At 36.1% G+C, this 16,848-nt stretch overlaps 4 protein-coding genes across 6 annotated transcripts in view; 2 read left to right on the top strand and 2 right to left on the bottom strand.

The window, feature by feature from the left end:
• The window catches only part of LOC105216394 (uncharacterized), a 49,777-nt gene extending 44,058 nt beyond the window's left edge, over positions 1-5,719 (bottom strand). The window contains exon 1 of one of the 2 annotated variants that reach the window (XM_054227457.1): positions 5,701-5,719. The gene's annotated coding sequence lies outside the window, so the exon portion shown is untranslated. Of the gene's footprint in view, positions 1-2,729; positions 3,259-5,700 lie in introns of those variants that run through there. The other variant, XM_011190864.3, reaches the window with a different exon arrangement.
• Positions 5,720-6,477: 758 nt separating this feature from the next.
• Positions 6,478-13,681, top strand: LOC105216396 (uncharacterized). 2 transcript variants are annotated; one of them, XM_011190868.3, is made up of 6 exons: positions 6,478-6,727; positions 6,824-6,911; positions 10,194-10,482; positions 11,747-11,975; positions 12,038-13,412; positions 13,477-13,681. In XM_011190868.3, exons 2-6 carry the CDS (start codon positions 6,863-6,865, stop codon positions 13,605-13,607), a joined length of 2,073 nt encoding a protein of 690 aa, XP_011189170.2. In that variant the 5' UTR covers positions 6,478-6,727; positions 6,824-6,862; the 3' UTR covers positions 13,608-13,681. The 2 variants fall into 2 exon arrangements, with proteins under 2 accessions (XP_011189170.2, XP_011189169.2); XM_011190867.3 differs by having other exon boundaries at positions 6,824-6,915.
• Positions 13,682-14,881: 1,200 nt separating this feature from the next.
• LOC105216397 (uncharacterized) lies at positions 14,882-16,159 on the top strand. Its single transcript, XM_011190869.3, has 2 exons — positions 14,882-15,096; positions 15,151-16,159. Exons 1-2 carry the CDS (start codon positions 15,025-15,027, stop codon positions 15,997-15,999), a joined length of 921 nt encoding a protein of 306 aa, XP_011189171.1. The 5' UTR covers positions 14,882-15,024; the 3' UTR covers positions 16,000-16,159.
• On the bottom strand, positions 16,060-16,772 carry LOC105216399 (uncharacterized). The gene is made up of 2 exons (XM_011190870.3): positions 16,413-16,772; positions 16,060-16,321 (listed from the first exon to the last, which is right to left on the bottom strand). Exons 1-2 carry the CDS (start codon positions 16,650-16,652, stop codon positions 16,220-16,222), a joined length of 342 nt encoding a protein of 113 aa, XP_011189172.2. The 5' UTR covers positions 16,653-16,772; the 3' UTR covers positions 16,060-16,219.
• Between the last annotated feature and the right edge of the window lie 76 nt (positions 16,773-16,848).

Genomic DNA, 16,848 nt, shown 5'->3' with positions numbered 1-16,848 from the left:
AACCGCAAAGCTGATGCGATTAGAAAAGAAACGGCATTCTCGTCACATTAGTATTGGACTGGGAACGTTTGGGACCGTTCAACAAGTTCAATTACTGACTAGTTATAGGAATATTAACTGGTCTGACTGACTGGTGACTACCGCATAGCCTGATTTTTAGTGAGTAGCGAGTGGTCGAAGTTAGGTGGTAGATGATTGAATAAAATCTTGTCAGTACTTCCAAACTAGAATGTCCCAATGTGGTAGACGGAGGATAAAGAACTTAGTTTCTCACTCCTATAGCTATACCGCTGAAATAGCTTGAACCGAAATCTATTTGTGATGGAGTTTGGAGATTTTTTAGCTATTTGCTGATCAGACACAAATCCTTGGACAGCACTACGCACAATAGCAAGATGGAATCTTCTCAGTACTTCCAACTAAACTGTCCCAAATTGGTAGGCGACGGTTAAAGAACCCTGTCCACTCACTCTTATAGCCATCTCGAGGTATTATCTCAACTCGAAATCTATTTGTGATGAAGTCAGGAGATTTTTAGCTATTTTCTGACCGAACATCTAAGTAAGCTTGAGGTATAAACGTCTTTACAGACTTTTAAACATTTCCACAAACTCTATTAGGTCTCCCGAAACCACAATCTCTCAATTTTAAGAATTTTGCACTTTTTCTTGCTTATGAACTCAAGAACCCACTGTACCACTTATGTACATTATTCGCGAATATCTTAGTATATGCTTATGAATGCTGCTGAGCCTCTGCGTATATATTTAAAGAATTTTTAACTTTTTTGTGCGCCAACATAGTGGGTGTGTATGCAGCGTGGGTGTATGGGTGTGCCGCCACTATGGATGCGAGTGCGAGTACGCGACACACGGAAATACAAGTGAAACGGTGTATGAGTGTGCGAGTGTTTGAGTGGGTGTTTGTGTGTGTGTGTGATTTTGAAGCTTGCGCGTGATTTTTCATAGCAGAGGGTGAATTATACTTGTACATATATGCCCATTCATGTTCCAACACTCGGCTTTATGCACAGTCAATGAGCCAACTGAGATGTGTTTGAGCGTTTTGAGCGTAGAAGCTGCCGTTTTTTGGTTTTGCTTTGCTTTTTTGTTGGCTGAATATAAATTTTTTTGGTTTGATATTAATTTTTTTATTGCTTGATATATTTTTTTTGCTTGATATTAATTTTTTTATTGCATGATATATTTTTTTTCTTTTTTTTTTGCTACAATATTTAACTTTGGCAGCAAACGAAAGTTTAAAACAAATGTCACTATGTACTTTATGTATACATATATATGTAAATATGTATATTTTGTTAATTTCCTTTTACACTTTTCGTTCTTCTTTTTTTGCACATATTTTCGACAAAATATTTGCACGTTACTGTAATTATGCGTGAATTTATTAGCTAAACTCATATTTCGATTTTTTCACACTTTCGCTCGACACTTAACGGCACTTTCACGCACATACCGAGTATATATTTCTATATATTATATTTTTGTATTTTTGCTTTTTGTTTTGTCATTTTGCAATTTGGCTTTTTACCTTTTCGTAGTTTTGCTCGTTGGTTTTACGCACTGCGGTGGACACTGCGGTCCAATGGTGCTTTCAAAATTAATTATTCACTTGCCCTGTTAAATTAACATTTGTTTAAGGCCTCATCATCATCAAGCACAACACAAGCAACAACAAAAATGAGAGGCAACAACAACAATAATCATCAATTTTTGCTTGCTGGCCGCGTATGAATGGATGGCTAACAACGGTTGCACGAGGAAATCGAGTGAGTAAGAGAATGGTTGGGCACAGGAAGTAGTCGCCTGCACATGGATGTAACGGTGAAATAAAAAACGAGCGCTGCTGCTCGATTGTATATGAGCGTTATATGCTAGTGTGTAAGTGTGTTTGTGTGTGTGTGTGTCGTATAAGCTTATATAGTATATTATATTGAACTCCTACAAAAGTGAGCCGACGTACGAATGAGTACAAGGACTCTATAAAATTTTCAGCCTTTCAGTATGTACGACCGACCTACCGACCGACCAAAACGACGGAACGAACGACGACTAAAATTGTAAAAGCGAGCGCTTACTGACTGTGACAGCAGTGTGAACAACAACAACAACAACAGAAAAAGTAGTGACAGGGGAAAATGACAAAAAAATTAGAAAAGAATTAAAAAAAAATATGGAAAAAATTAAAAAAAAAATTCGAAAAAAATTTAAAAAATTTAGAAATAAATTTTGAAAAAAAAATTTAGAAAAAATTAAAAATAAAATTAAAAAATGGAAAAAAATTTAAGAGTTAAAAAATAGAAAATAATTGAACGAAAAATAAAAATTTTTTTACAAAATAATTTAAAAAAAAAATATTAAAATATATTTTGTGTAGTAAAACGGTTTTTAAGTACCGTTATGTTAAAGAAATAGAAAAAATTTGAACGAAAAATAAAAAGTATATTAAAAAAAATAAAATTTTTTAAAATATATTTTGTGTAGTAAAACGGTATTTAAGCATCGTTATGTTAAAAAAAAAATAGAAAAAAATTGAACGCAAAATAAAAAAATATTTACAAAAAATGTAAAAAAATTATTAAAATATATTTTGAATAGTACTAGAACGGTATTTAAGCACCGTTATATTTACAAAAACCACAAAAAATATATTTTTAAATTAAAAATATTTTACTACATATTGTAGGTTATGATTCTCCTTGCATTTACCGTCGTGTTTTTTTTAATATGGGCAGCGTAACACAAAACCATAGATCAGTTACACATTTCCGCAACAACTTTGCTGCTGCTTTCACATACAATATTTTCTGCCAACATACTATAAGCGCTGTATTATCATACATACACTTTTTCTGCACATTCCCATAGACGATTTCATTTCATTTCATTTCGAATTTTCGCATTTTTGCTTTGCGCACATTTCACATGTGTAAATTTTCACTTCGCGATTTCCGCAAATTGCACAATTTTCTCACCAAAATTTTCATAAACTCGCTTTCATTGCTCGATTTCGATTTTCAGTGAATTTTTGCTTCACAACCGTGCAAAATGTTACCGAAGAATTTTTTTGATGACCAACAACAAGAAAAAAGAAGAAAATGTGTAATGAAAAAGTTGTTGCGAGAAAAATAAAAAAACGAATTTCTTTAATTCCAACAAAAATCCACAACAGCAGCGGCGCAGCACAGCACAGCACAGCAAATTATCAACGACACCGACACAGCGACTACAACGACTTCAAACGACGGCGACGACTACGACCACAACGCACGAACAGCAATGCCAGTACTCAGCAGGCCAAATGGCTCACATATCCTGCGAACCCAATATATGCTCGACAGCTGCTGCTCCTGCCGCTGCTGCTGGTGCTGCTGGTGTTGCTGCAATGTATGCGAGCGCCTAATTCTATGCTTTGTGCGATGTTTCGATGTTCAACGGTACACAAGCATTGCTGCAATGTAAGCGCGCTCAGCACACATGCTCGCTCTCGTTGCGGAAAATTATGTACAAATCGCTTCTCTGGTGCGTTCTCTGTCACTTCCTTAATATTCGTTTTGTCCTTCAAGCGCATAGAATTTGAAAATATATTCACCACAGCGCCTTTCAGTTTCCTTTGCCGCTCAAAGCTCTCTAGCATGTGAGCTTTTGAACCCACGCGCGTTTTAAGGTACTCTCTCAACGTGCGCTCTCTCTCTCTTTCATTCTGAGCATTTTATGGTCTTGTGGCGTGAAAAGGATAACTGTATGTTTGGCGTTTAGTTTAGCGTCAGCGTCAGGCAGAAAAAGAAAACATCGCACAAACCATGTGCTGTTGGATAAGGCAAATTAGTGTGCCGGAATTCGGGTTTAGAATTCTATATTTTTGAAAAATAGCCTCGACTTGATTTTATGGGACAATTAAAACAAGAACTTCTGGATTTTTTAGAAAATTTCCCAATTTCAAAACTAAACTCCAAAATTGGACATTATTTTCGGAGAGGCGAGCCTAAGATACCATGTTTTGCATAAGGGAAAAGGAAATCACATGATCACAATAAGGTCCTTTAATTTTCCAATTTTTAAAAAAATCCCATTCCATTCCATTCCTAGTATTTTATCTATAAAAATTTAATCAAGTTCGATAGATGAAAAAAGAGAGTTTAATTCCTCAGTGAGTATTCGACCTTGTAACAAAATACTTTACTATTCCAAGTTCTCTATAAGAACAGTATGCTGTTCACATAAAAGGGAAGGATATATCTACCCATAGGGAAATACACGTAGACTTTAAAAGCCAGTTCTTAGTGTAGCCTGGATCCCCCTAGATCAACAATTAAGAGTCGACAAAGCGCCCTGAACCTACCACAAATCTGCAGAGATTTTTAACTTAACTTTTAGATTCGCTATTTCGCGAGTTTGTTCGAAAAAGTGAGATCCGATAAACCTTTTTATAAATCTCTCAAAGGCAGAACATTCCAGAAGAAAGTGATGAGACGATTCCACCTCATCCTCCTCCATGGAGCTTCTACAGCTAGCGTCCGGTAAGACTTTTAACTTTAGAGCGTAGATCCTGATGGGACAATAGCCTGTATGAACCCCTACGACTAAACAGAGCTAAGCTTTAGTGAAGGCGAAGAGCTCGGTAGACCTCCCGCGGTTTACCTTGGGCCAGAAGCATCATGCGACTGCGCAATAGCTTTCACAAAATTGTTTCTAAGGTTTTAGAGGTCATACTCTAGCATATTTATATCCTGAGATTGAGCTCGGAACCGAACGGAAATGGAAACAGCCAATAGGCAATGAGGTATGGTACTCGGTTTGAAAAACAATCGGAACATAACGATTACAACTTTATGTTGTTGTTGTAGCGGCATAAAATATTAATTCTTGTTTTGAAGAATACTGCCGATTTGACAGCCCTTGAACGAATAAAAATCCGGGTCCCTTCCGATTACGTAGAACCGACTGTCGTGAGAACGGGACGGTCGTGGGAATTATAAGTTCATCATTACCACTGAACAAAATAAAAGTACTTTAAGTATTCGGGGGAAATGTTTGATAATCATTGGCGGTTGATGTTCCAAGATTAGATCATCAATTAAGCTCTGTAGTTCCAAGAAAGATTACAAATATGTTTTGGATATAAGAATAAATAAATGTCTGGTTTCACAACTACCTAGTTATTCAATACGATGGCAGATGTTCCGAGACTAGATCATCAGTTGAACTCCCTAGTTTCAAGATCCTTTCTTAGAACTTTGCGAATAACACAGAAATAAGGAAACGGCAAGAGCTACATAGCACTATTTTTCTTCCAAAATAATAACAAATCTTTGATGCGTCACACTACCTAGTTGTTCTCTCCCTGGCATAAACTACGACAATAGTCCAACTACAAGAAACACTAAATAGTAATACAAATATTAATTGCCTCCGCTTCACGCGGCTTTCATTGATGACGATGAAAATAGAAAAGAAATAAATTGTTGTTGTTGTGGTATATAAAAATACGCACTTTTTATGACAGTAGTAGACATTTTTTGCCCAACTAACGATGTTTCACAACAAGGTAATTGGTTCGAGAGAATATACATATCAAATTGACGAGAATGATGAGTGAAATATAGAAATATACAGTACATAACGGTTGTTTTGTTTATATAAGCTTTTGTAAATCTGATAGTTTTAAGTATGCACATACCTTGGTTCCAGCTTGTTTCTATTCGATGTTTTAAGAGTTCTTGGCTGTGGGTGTTCGAGATTTCGTTGTACTTCGGCTTATTTAAAACTCGATTCAAAATAGAATCGCACTTTCACTTTGGATCGCTGTCACATATTCGTTTCCAACTTCGCTGAACTTGAAATCCATTATGCTGGAGTTGTTGTTTTACGACATCTTAGTTTAGAGAATATTCTCTACAAGTTATCAAATAATAAACATGAGGTTCCGATTCTGTTACTGAAAAGAAATAAATCGTTTTAGGATATTAGAAGAAACTATAGAATTTTGTAGATTAGTCTTAATACTAGAAATATTGAGTCTGAAAGCAGAAAAAATAAGTGACTTCTCATAAAACGAATATTTTTCAATTGCAAATTTGTGAGAATCCAATATGAAGAATAGGTCTTGGCAATCAAATAACCTACATACATATAATCAACCTAAAACTCTCCAGTCTTTACTTAAAATAAAATTCCTGTGGCACGCGCCAGTTACATAAACTCCGGTCCCATACGAGCTCAGCGCTCCCTTACTTAAAAACCTATCAATTACTGTATATGCAGAATATTCGACTCATTCATTGCTGGTAGTAAAAATCAGCTTCTACGGCGGCCTCTTCCACTCAACGCAGAGTGTATTTTTTATTTTGGTGATAACAATACGTTCGCTTGACACACGATCCGTGATAAGAGCAGTTGGCCGGCTCAACAAGTAGATTACCCCCGGCGATCCAACGGAGCTACTAATTTAGTTTCAAATCATAACTCGAACGGTATAGACGGACTAATCGTAGCGAATGGTGTTTGAAGTGAATAAGTGGTGAATGAAAAGCAATTTGAAAAAGCGCTTTTGATGACAAAGTTATATATAGAAATAAAATAAAAAAAGATTTTAAAAAATAATTGTGTGCTAAAATAAGTGAATCCTTGTTTTAAGACAACAGCAAAGTGCGTCTACAGTGTTAAACCAGTTAACCGTGGGAAGTGGTGATGTGAAAAATGGAAAAGTAAAGTATTGCGAATCTCAAATTGCAAGCGCATTTTATGCTGGAATTTCGTAAAAATATGTAAAGAAAAAATAATTATAATTTCGTTTTCTTTAGAATACTTCGTCAAGTAAAATCATTTTTCAAAGCGTTAATATGTTTCCTAATCGCCTGCTGCCTGTTGCCGATGGTTATATTGTCCTTTGTATGTAAGTATGGTGATCATGTGTGCGCTTAACTAACACGGCATGATCATCATTTACAATAATCGTAAATGATATGCGCTCGAAATAAAATAAATGAATAATTTTATAATTATTAGATTAAGAACTTTTTTCTGTGAGGTTTTTAATAGAAATAACAGTAAAATTTTACTAAAAAATAATAAAAAAAATTATAATGGAGGAAAATGAGGAAAAAATAAATAAAAATAATAAAAGTCAATTAGAAGAAAAATGCAATAATAGTGTGCATTAGGGTGGTCCATAAAATCATTTTTTTATATAAATTATAAAGCCAATATAACAAAGTAGATATATATGTATATTAGGGTGATTCTTGAAATTATATTAATGTTTTTTTTTTTTAATTTCTATGATATAAAATCTACAGCCAATTAAACTAATAGTAGAATTATATGTGCTATAATTAGGGTGACCCCAAAAACAAAACATCATATGAGCGATTTTTTCACTTCTAACCAAGGGTAACAACTTATAGAAACACATATGTATATCAAATATACATTTTGATGTTGATTGGAGATTTTTCAAACGTGTTACCAGATCAGATTTCTCTCTGGAGATTAGAGAAATATAAAGTAAATACAGGGATACAACAAAATATACACCGTTGACTAAAATAATAAGAATTTTTGACATTAAAATAATAAAATAGAAATTAATTTAAATTTTTTTGAGCTATCATCGAGAAATTTCAACTTTGACCCCTATTCGGCACGAGTTCATAATTTTCAACCGAGACCAAAACTAATACTTGATATATATACATATTTGACTATAAAATAATCGATATAGAGGTTAAGGTCTGTTCTTAAATTGTTTCATAATTTTGGATCACCCTAATGCATAATAAAAAAATTAAATGTTAAAATAAAACGTTCAAGAGATATATAGACAGAAATTTTAATGAGTTTGAAGCTTTATGATAGAAAGGTCTTGTCGTTGTTGTTGTTTTGTTGTAGTAGCAAAAAAATGTGGTGATAATACTTGATTTGATTCGGATCTTGGGTGTAGAGACATTATTTTGCATAGTGTCCTTAGGAATCAGTAAAATCCAATATATTTATCTTTTGCTGGATTAATAGTATAGAGATACAGGACTTATTCTCCAGAAGAATTTTTTTCAAACTACAAGTTTCTTCTGTATCAAGATTCTATCTTTTTGAAGGAAATATTCGAGAAGAGTTCGACCTAGTAACGGGTTTTGTGAAAATTGCCGTTAATTATATATCATTGATTCATATAGGTATGAATTATATCCACCAAAAAATACAATAACAATACACCTACTATCAGCATCCGCTGTATGTCTTTAAATTCTAAGCACGCAACCGCGTTCATACATCCTTGTGGCTGCACATTTTACAATATTCAACTGATAACAGATTATTCACCATAACTATACATACAATATACATATTATATATAGTCTACCTATCAGCTAAATAAATTGACACAATGCAAAGGTACAGTGCAAAACACCGTCTTCAGACTACAAAAATTGCAAAAAAAAACTGTTTATTTTTATTTGAAATAATGAAATACTATTTTAGATTTAAAGTTCAAGGCCAGATGCAGGGAAATCAAACAACACTTGGTAACAATATAATATAGTCTAGAATATGCAATGATTTCATCACAATGAAAAAGGAGCTTGGCTTAGCAGTTGTATACGACGAAAGGTAAAGAAAAGTAAAGTCTACTTTGCTAGGCAGTTCTAAGTGGAACTAAGCTTTTGAAAAGAGTGACTTTAGGTTGGTTTTAACGTAAAATGGTCTGCTGAATTTATAATAGTCTCTAACAAAATATTCCTTTAGGGAGACTTCCCAAAGTAGAGTAGATCTCAGAATCAAATGAAGTTTTAAACGATTTTTAAACTCTTCGAAAATTATTATAGCCACTGTATTTTTGCTTCAAGTGTATTTTTGCTCAAGCCTTGTAATAAGATAGTTAAAGCTTTATCTAAGACTTTCCTTTTTGGAAGACTTTCCCCATTGTAATTAGATTGATTTTTGGGAAAACTTTATATTGCAGCCCACTTGTACTTTCATATGACCATGTACTGTATACTGGCTATTGCAAACAACTTTTAAAGCTATAAAAAAGCTCTTAAAGCTCCAAAAAAAACTCTCTAAAGTTTAATTAGTCATTAGTCATTCGAAGACTAAATTTCGATATCGGACAACATAATTGTATATCAGAACACTGCCTATAAAAGCGAACACATTAAAAGAAGAGTACAACTGCACTTTAGCCAGCGAAAAAAGCTCTTTATGAGATCACATAAAACAGATAGATTAAACATCTGTTTGATGTCGAATAGTACACAATGGACAAAATGTGAAGCCTTCGACTGAATTATTCATACTTCTATCAATTGTACTCTTATTAAACATATGTCTGTAATGTGCAAATGAATTCGTATTTGTAATTTATTGCGTATGGTATAGTATCATGGTACTTATAACCGGGACCTACCCAACGCACTGATCAAATCAAATAAATCACAGTGAACTTTGACCTGCCGCTCGAATTGTGTTAATCATTAGCGTCATCGACAACAACAATTTCAGCAACAACCACAACCACAACAACAGTAACAAAACAAAGTCAGTCATACTGAACTTTGACTATTTCTATTACTCATTAATCGCCTGTTCTTTGTGTTGATAAGCAACTCAATAAAAATAAATTTAAACAAAAAAAAAGTGAAATGCAAGTGGACAGACAGACATATGCACATATATTTTATTGCGATTTACATAATCCATAATTTTATAACCAAACGTACATATATACATACACATAGGTATATTATTTACAAACAATAAAGATTGATTATTTATGTATATTATATATAAGTATGTATATATGTATGTACAACATTTTTTATCACCAAATAGAAATGCACAATTCAATGAAACCTAATCTGCAAACATTTTCAAAATAGATTTATTGGCACCGGTGTTATCACAATGCAGCCTATATATAAATACATATTTAAATATATATACATACATACATATGTATATACATAAGTACTTAAGCACATGTGTGCAACTAAAGCTGTGTTGAATTTCAAATCAGATCCGGCATGCTGACCAAATTTCAGAGCTGCTCAGACGCAACACATAGAAATAAATTTAATTAGTGATTACTCTCATTACCTAATACTTCGAAAAATATTCGCAACAATTCATTCAAATCTCCCCTTCATTAAATAAATTAAAAATGAAATTTTACAGGTGTCCACTACAGTGATGAGTTGGTTAATTATGTGCTTAGCATCAAATACCCCACGCTCACCATCTCCAAATCGAAGAAGATTCGTACTTTTATCGATACACCACGCAATGCGGGAATATTTCACTTTCTTCTTCAAATTAAAGGTCAGTGTGACTTTGAACAAATAAAATCTTACTACACCGAGAATTTGACGGATGCACGCGACAAGGCTGGCTATTTGCGTTTTCCGAAATTACGTCAAAAATTGGTGACCTGTTGGGGTCACTACGCTTGGGTGAATGATAATAGGTGAGTGGAAATAAATTAAAGTGTAAGTAAACTTTGGATCAGGTATCACTGAAGTGTCTTGAACCCTATGAATGTCCACTCAGGCGATTAGTTTCGATTTCTGCGAGGTTCCATTAGTTGGCTGAGGTTATAAACCTTAGACTACCGAAAGCTGTAGAGTCTAGAATGAGATTAGTATATCCCACTATCTTCCAGAGAGCTTAAATAAGTCGTAAGATATTTTAAACCTTATCGACTCCACTGAGACAACCATCTGTTCGAACACCTACAACTACTAAGAGTCGAAGAGTCGGATAAAGAGCTTTATATCTTTACAAGTCCACTCAAGCGATTAGTTTCGATTCCTGCGAGGTTAGTATATCTTAGTATCTTAGTATATATTAGTATATATATATGTATTAGCACATCCCACTATCTTTCAAAGAGCTTAAATAAGTCGTACGGAAGATATTTTTAACCTTATCGACTCCACTGAGACAACAATCTGTTCGAACACTTACAACTACTAAGAGTCGAATAGTCGAACAAAGAGCTCAGTCCTCAAGAAATCGCGATCGCGAAGGCAGTAGTGTTACAGAGGCCCCCGAACCCATGAGAACCACGAGAAAACTTCAATCCGAAGAACCTCGAACGAAAGCTCATCTGATTTGAAGTTTCAAGCGATATGAAAACGATCCGAACCCCAGAAATAGTACATATCAATAGAACAGCACTTCAACCCAAGGACATTTCATTAAAACTACAACTACTTTTCAGTTCCAAGGATCTCAAATTATCACAAGGTTCTTCCCATTAAGATCTTTACACGTTTTAATCCTTAACGTTCTATTTCTTGATTCTTTTAACCCAGATTCTACAGGCCCAAAGAAGTTTGTTTATGATCAAACAAATAGAAAAGCTACCAGTATCTTGACTAAGTTTGAAGCACCTTGGTTTTTGGTTTTTCAGTTTGGTGACTAGGTTTAGGTGAATTCTCTCTCCCCTTAATACCTTATAAATAGCTCAGGACATTTCCTTGAAATTCTCCATATTATCCCCCGACACAATAGAATAACCTATAAGTCCTTCCATATTCAAGGTGAAAATATTAGCGGATCAGAAAATTTATATACTTTTAGGGGTTTGTAAAACTTCATTACCTATCTTCGCACAATATCTAACAGAGAAAACTGTTTCTTTGCAAGAAATTTAATCTTCAGACATCCCAAGCACTCTACTGAGAATTCCAATTTTTTTAATCCCATGACATTTTTCTTCCATCCAGTTCCTTTAATATAAACAATCATGTTGTACTCAGTGCACGTACGCATCGCGGACGTCCAGTGAGCGACAGTAACATACAAGACTTCGTTAGCGAATTGGCCACTAAATACATACCGTCCGACTTGCCGCAATGGCAAGTAATCATTATACCAACTGCATCGACTACCACCACCACAGTAACTACAACAGAGGCTGGAAACGAGAGCTCGACTACTACGACACAAGCCATGGTTCGTATACGCACTAACCGCTACTGAACTCTATTTCATTAACCTTCTTCCCCAAACCTTAGGACGATCACTACTATGTGCTCGTGAAAGTACACCATCTAATCATAGCCGAAGAGGAGGATCTACACATCAGCGAACTCTTAATGCTGCAGGAAAATGGACGCAAACCGCAGATAGATATGGATCAGTTCGGTGGTAGAAAGAAGGCACAAGCGCTATCCTATTTCGTGCGCGAACCTGTGCACATACGACGTCTACTCAATCACATTGGCGCGCAGATTGTGAATGCTTGGAATGCTTTCATCTATGAGTTTGAGTCGCTGGAGACACCAGATGGCTACAGACCCGTGCATATCACCAACGTGACGCAGTTGCTGTCGGTGTTGCTGATCGTCAGCGTGAATGTGTGCATCGATTATAGGCGCACAATGCAATTGCGTCAGAAGCTGCGACGACGTTACAATGTGCAAAAGGACAATTATGGACGTTTGAGAATATTCACGATGCTGCTCCTGAAGGAGATCGAACGACGCAATCTCTCATGGCAGGCCGCTTGGAAGGCGGTCTGCACTTCGTGGCATCCAACGAATATTGTGAAATCGTGGACGAAATTCTTGTGGCGTCTCAACATCAACAATACCGTATTGTTGCCCTATCGCATCTACTGCGAACTGATGGCGATACGCGAGCTCATATTCAGAGGTCAAACTCACCTCACGCACACACATGTGGGACGCATCTCGATATATCTACCAATGGTGTTGTATGCACAAATCGAATTCTTTAAGATTTGCTATGAAATCTTCAAAGCGCCGGTGAATATCTACGAAGAACTCTTTGTTAAACCCACCAAAGAAGCGAATATACTACAATTGAAGTCATATTCAGGACGTAAAATCGTTTCATTCTCGAAATCCATCAATGCGGCTGAACTGCGTCAACGTCATCATTTCAATGCGGCTTCATGTGAATCCGACTTCATATTGGCCTGTCTCGCGGGCGCCTTACGTGACTACTTTGCGGTGCATAGCAGTCAGGCGCCAGTACCACAGGTGCTCAATACTACCTGTCGCACCATTGCGAAGGGTTATTTCACCGAGAAGTCAGGCAATAAAGCCGAAAATATTGGTGGTGTAGTCTTTCTACAATTACCGCTGCAGTCGCCCGGCAGTGAACTTACGCATAAAGTGCATACGATTGTGGAGGATATACGACGCAAGCAAATCATGATCTATCTGGCGTCGTTGGGACAGACACGTTTCGATCTGCTGACCGCTTTGATGCCGCGTGTCTTGACGAAAGTCTGTTTGAATTTCTTCTCACACAATTTTCCCGTTACTATTACGGAGATACATGGCGCTACATCCGATTTCCAAACACTCTGGGGTCATGTGGTGGAGGATGTGTTGCTCTTCAGACCGCCTCAATCGAAAACTTGTGGGTTTCTTAATTCTTAAATTAATTTAATAATCATTATTAATTTCTTCTTAATTACTTCCAGGTCTATCTTTGAATATTCATCGCTTTGGCGATCGATATCGTTTGGCGATAATGGCTGACACCCAACTGGGTCCGGATCATTCTCAAATATCTCGTGCATTTGAAAATTATATTGAAACAGTGGCACTTTGAGGGAGTTTTAATTTATTAATTAATTTCTGTGATTAAATAATTTTGTAATAAAAGTCGTTTAACCAAATTAAAAATGTAGTAATTTATTGGAAAAGAAAGGATTACGGAAAGAAAGGAGGACGGATGAACGTCTAGCTCAAATCAAGACTATTCAGTATAACATTAATTTTAACACAATGAATGGAGGGGATTAGCTCAGAGCTGAAGGACCAATATTTGTGACTACCTCTGGAAGTGATGACATGTGTTCAATAGTGAACGACTACCTCCTTGAACTTTCTTGCTTCCTCTCTGCGAGGAGCATGGTACTCTCACTCGCTAAATCCACGACGACCCCAAGGAGTACAGACTAAACCTTAACATTCACGTCGATGATATACCAATACCGAACGTGAATAACCACAAGATTTTGGGTGTTACCATTGACAGTCTGCAGTCCTTCAGTCTACATACGACCACGATAATGACCAAAGTACAGAGTCGCAACAGGATCCTAGAATAGCTAGCCGGCAGCACTTGGGAAAAGGACAAAGAAACGTTGTGAGCCACTTACAAGGCTATCGGCCGGCCGGTCGTCAACTACGCAGCACCGGTATGGTTGGCTGGACGACTTAAAGCAGAATGCGGCCACGGACAGTTTCAGACACGCCTTAAACACCATTCACAGCGGAGCCTCCGCCCCACGGAACCGCCACCCATAGCAGATGATGAGCTCGTGTTTGATCTTTCATAGAACCCATGACTGCTCAAGCTAGAAGGGAATACGACTTATCTAGAGGTCGGTCTTAAGACATCTTCCTGCCCCAAAATGTATTTGGGTAAGGAACTACGACTAGAAAAATATAGAACAAGTCAGCAGAAAGAAAAGGAGAATATTTTCTGAACCTCCGACTATAGAAAGGTTTGACAAAAAGAATAATAGAAGCATAACTAGGACACTAGCTAACTGTTGGTTCTACTAAGCTTCGTAATTTGGATACTCGATTTCATAAGATGTAGCCTAAGCCGACGTCGTGGTGAGTTTGCGACTGTATGTTGTTATTGATTTAATGGAGGTGGAGGTCATTGAACTATAAATCTAGAAAAAGATATATGTATCTTGTCGTAGCCTTAAAACACTTGAAAGTCGAATCAGGTGTTTTTGAAATATTAGAATCCTCGTTTTTCCTACAAAATCGAGCCTTATTTTAATAAAATTAAATGCCTTTAACAATTCATATATATATGTATAGTACACTTTGTATTGAAATAGTGACAGCCCCAAGCAAAAACCAAACTTTACATCAGATTCACAAGTCAAAACGGACAGATACATTTTTGAGATTAGAAAACAATTTTTAAATACAAATCAGTAATTTTTAACTACTTTTCTCTGCTAAATATATTTTGTAAAACAATTTAAAATTAACCTTTAGCAATGGACAGTACTGAGGAATATCGTACACAATGGAAAAACAATTTTTTGGACCATATGAAATCGAAATTACATGTAAGCAACAACGGCAGCTTCATTTTGAATATTTAATAATACACAAACCCTTAGACAAGTACAGGACAGTCATGTCAAGAGCACACGAATTACATGAGCAAATTGCCCGAATTTGAAAAGTACAAGCAACAACGCCGGCAAGCGCAGCACACGAGCGGTGGCGATGCAGATCGGGCGATCTATGAACATTTTCCCACGCATAGCAGTCAAGCTGATAGTTATCGTGGCAGTACCTACAATGAGAGCAGCAATTTTAATCGTCATTATCAGACCAAATCGAAACAAGCGGCGGCAATGCCGATGTCTAGTACCGCTAACTCACACAAAATGCATGGCATGGATAATAATGTATATTTATACGAGACTGATTCGAATATGGGTGGCGTTGGACCGGGTTCCGAGGAGAGCACTAAATCGCAGAAGTCATCAAAAACAGTGGTTAGCAAAAAGAGTTCACATGAACTACGCAAAATGGTGAAATCACAGTGTAAGCTACACGAAGTGATCGATGAGACTTTGAAGCAAATGTGTACCACGGAACCGTATACTTACTCCGAGGGCGCTAATTCTAGCATGAAAGAACAGACTGCACAAATGGGTTTGCAGAAAACACCGGGCTCATGCAAGCGTTGCACCGATAAAGTGTATACACGTTCAAGCCAAAAAGATGTGATGACTGAAATGTCTAAAGGTGACTTTCTTGAATGTCGCTCAGGCGATACGCTAACCATATCGGTGGATGATGTTGTCAACTCTAAAGTGATTAATCCGATGATACGTAAGCTACAACGCATGTATCTTAACAATTTGCGTGAAGAGATGTCACTAATGGAAGATTTGGAACGTTTGCCACATAAAGTAAATGAGGTTTACAAAGCCACCATATTTAAACAGAAGGAATAAAGACGTTATACGACAATGTTCTTTGTAGAAAGTTTTTTTTTTTTTAAACAGACATGCGTGTAATAGGCGATGCACATTTTAAACACATTTTATTACTTTATAAATACAATTCATCAACGCATTATTTTCGAATAAACGAATTTCTGATTATCACACCCAACTTATATTTTCCGATTTAAACTAACTGCATTAAGCGATTTAAACTTTCAATATAAGCGATTTAACCACTTTTGTAAAGCTCCTTGCAGTTGTTTAAAAACTCTACCATCATATTGTAAGCTTCCTCATCGAGTTCGGGATCATCTTCCGCAAATAAAATGGACTATAAGACATAAGTATACTTTAACAATGTACTACAATTTGAGAAGTATACCAAATAAGTATACTTTAGTAGTTTTAATATAAATAAATACCTCTTTGGCTTCGATAACATCACTACCCATTGGTTTGCCAATGATTTCCACCCAACTGCCGGTGCGTCCACCGGTCACATCCTGCAATTTTACACGAATTTTTTGTTTGTCCGTCGACATGCCCACAAGATTGGTGCCGGCTTCCTCTTCGATGCGCAGAAATATGCTCACATTTTGGCCATCGAATTTACGCAGCATGCCACCATTCACGAATGTACGTCCCTCGAAAGCTGGTGCCATTTTTGCTCACTGTTTAAGGAATGTATTATTTTTAAACAAACTTGAAAAATAAATGAAATTGCAAAATCCGCCAAATTGATAGCAGTGGACGCCTGAATCAGCTGTTTGTTAGTGTTGTAAAGGGTATTGTTATATCAAGATGTTGTTTTTTGAGTACTTTTTTTAATTAATAATAATTTTTAAAGTATATTTATAT

Source organism: Zeugodacus cucurbitae, chromosome 3 (genome assembly GCF_028554725.1).
Source record: "Zeugodacus cucurbitae isolate PBARC_wt_2022May chromosome 3, idZeuCucr1.2, whole genome shotgun sequence".
Lineage (NCBI taxonomy): Eukaryota > Metazoa > Arthropoda > Insecta > Diptera > Tephritidae > Zeugodacus > Zeugodacus cucurbitae.
The sequence above is the reverse complement of the archived record's forward strand: the minus strand, read 5'-3'. Positions and strand labels throughout refer to the sequence as shown.

What these genes read in the sequence shown, in the direction of transcription:
- LOC105216396 (XM_011190867.3), top strand. An exon ending in GGTTATATTGTCCTTTGTAT is followed by an intron (nt 6,916 to 10,193) that starts GTAAGTATGGTG and finishes GAAATTTTACAG; the next exon opens with GTGTCCACTACAGTGATGAG. An exon ending in GCTTGGGTGAATGATAATAG is followed by an intron (nt 10,483 to 11,746) that starts GTGAGTGGAAAT and finishes TCTTCCATCCAG; the next exon opens with TTCCTTTAATATAAACAATC.
- LOC105216399 (XM_011190870.3), bottom strand. Translation starts at nt 16,652, where the DNA reads ATGGCACCAGCTTTCGAGGGACGTACATTCGTGAATGGTGGCATGCTG. An exon ending in ATGTTATCGAAGCCAAAGAG is followed by an intron (nt 16,322 to 16,412) that starts GTATTTATTTAT and finishes TATGTCTTATAG; the next exon opens with TCCATTTTATTTGCGGAAGA.
- LOC105216397 (XM_011190869.3), top strand. Translation starts at nt 15,025, where the DNA reads ATGGACAGTACTGAGGAATATCGTACACAATGGAAAAACAATTTTTTG. An exon ending in ATATGAAATCGAAATTACAT is followed by an intron (nt 15,097 to 15,150) that starts GTAAGCAACAAC and finishes ACAAACCCTTAG; the next exon opens with ACAAGTACAGGACAGTCATG.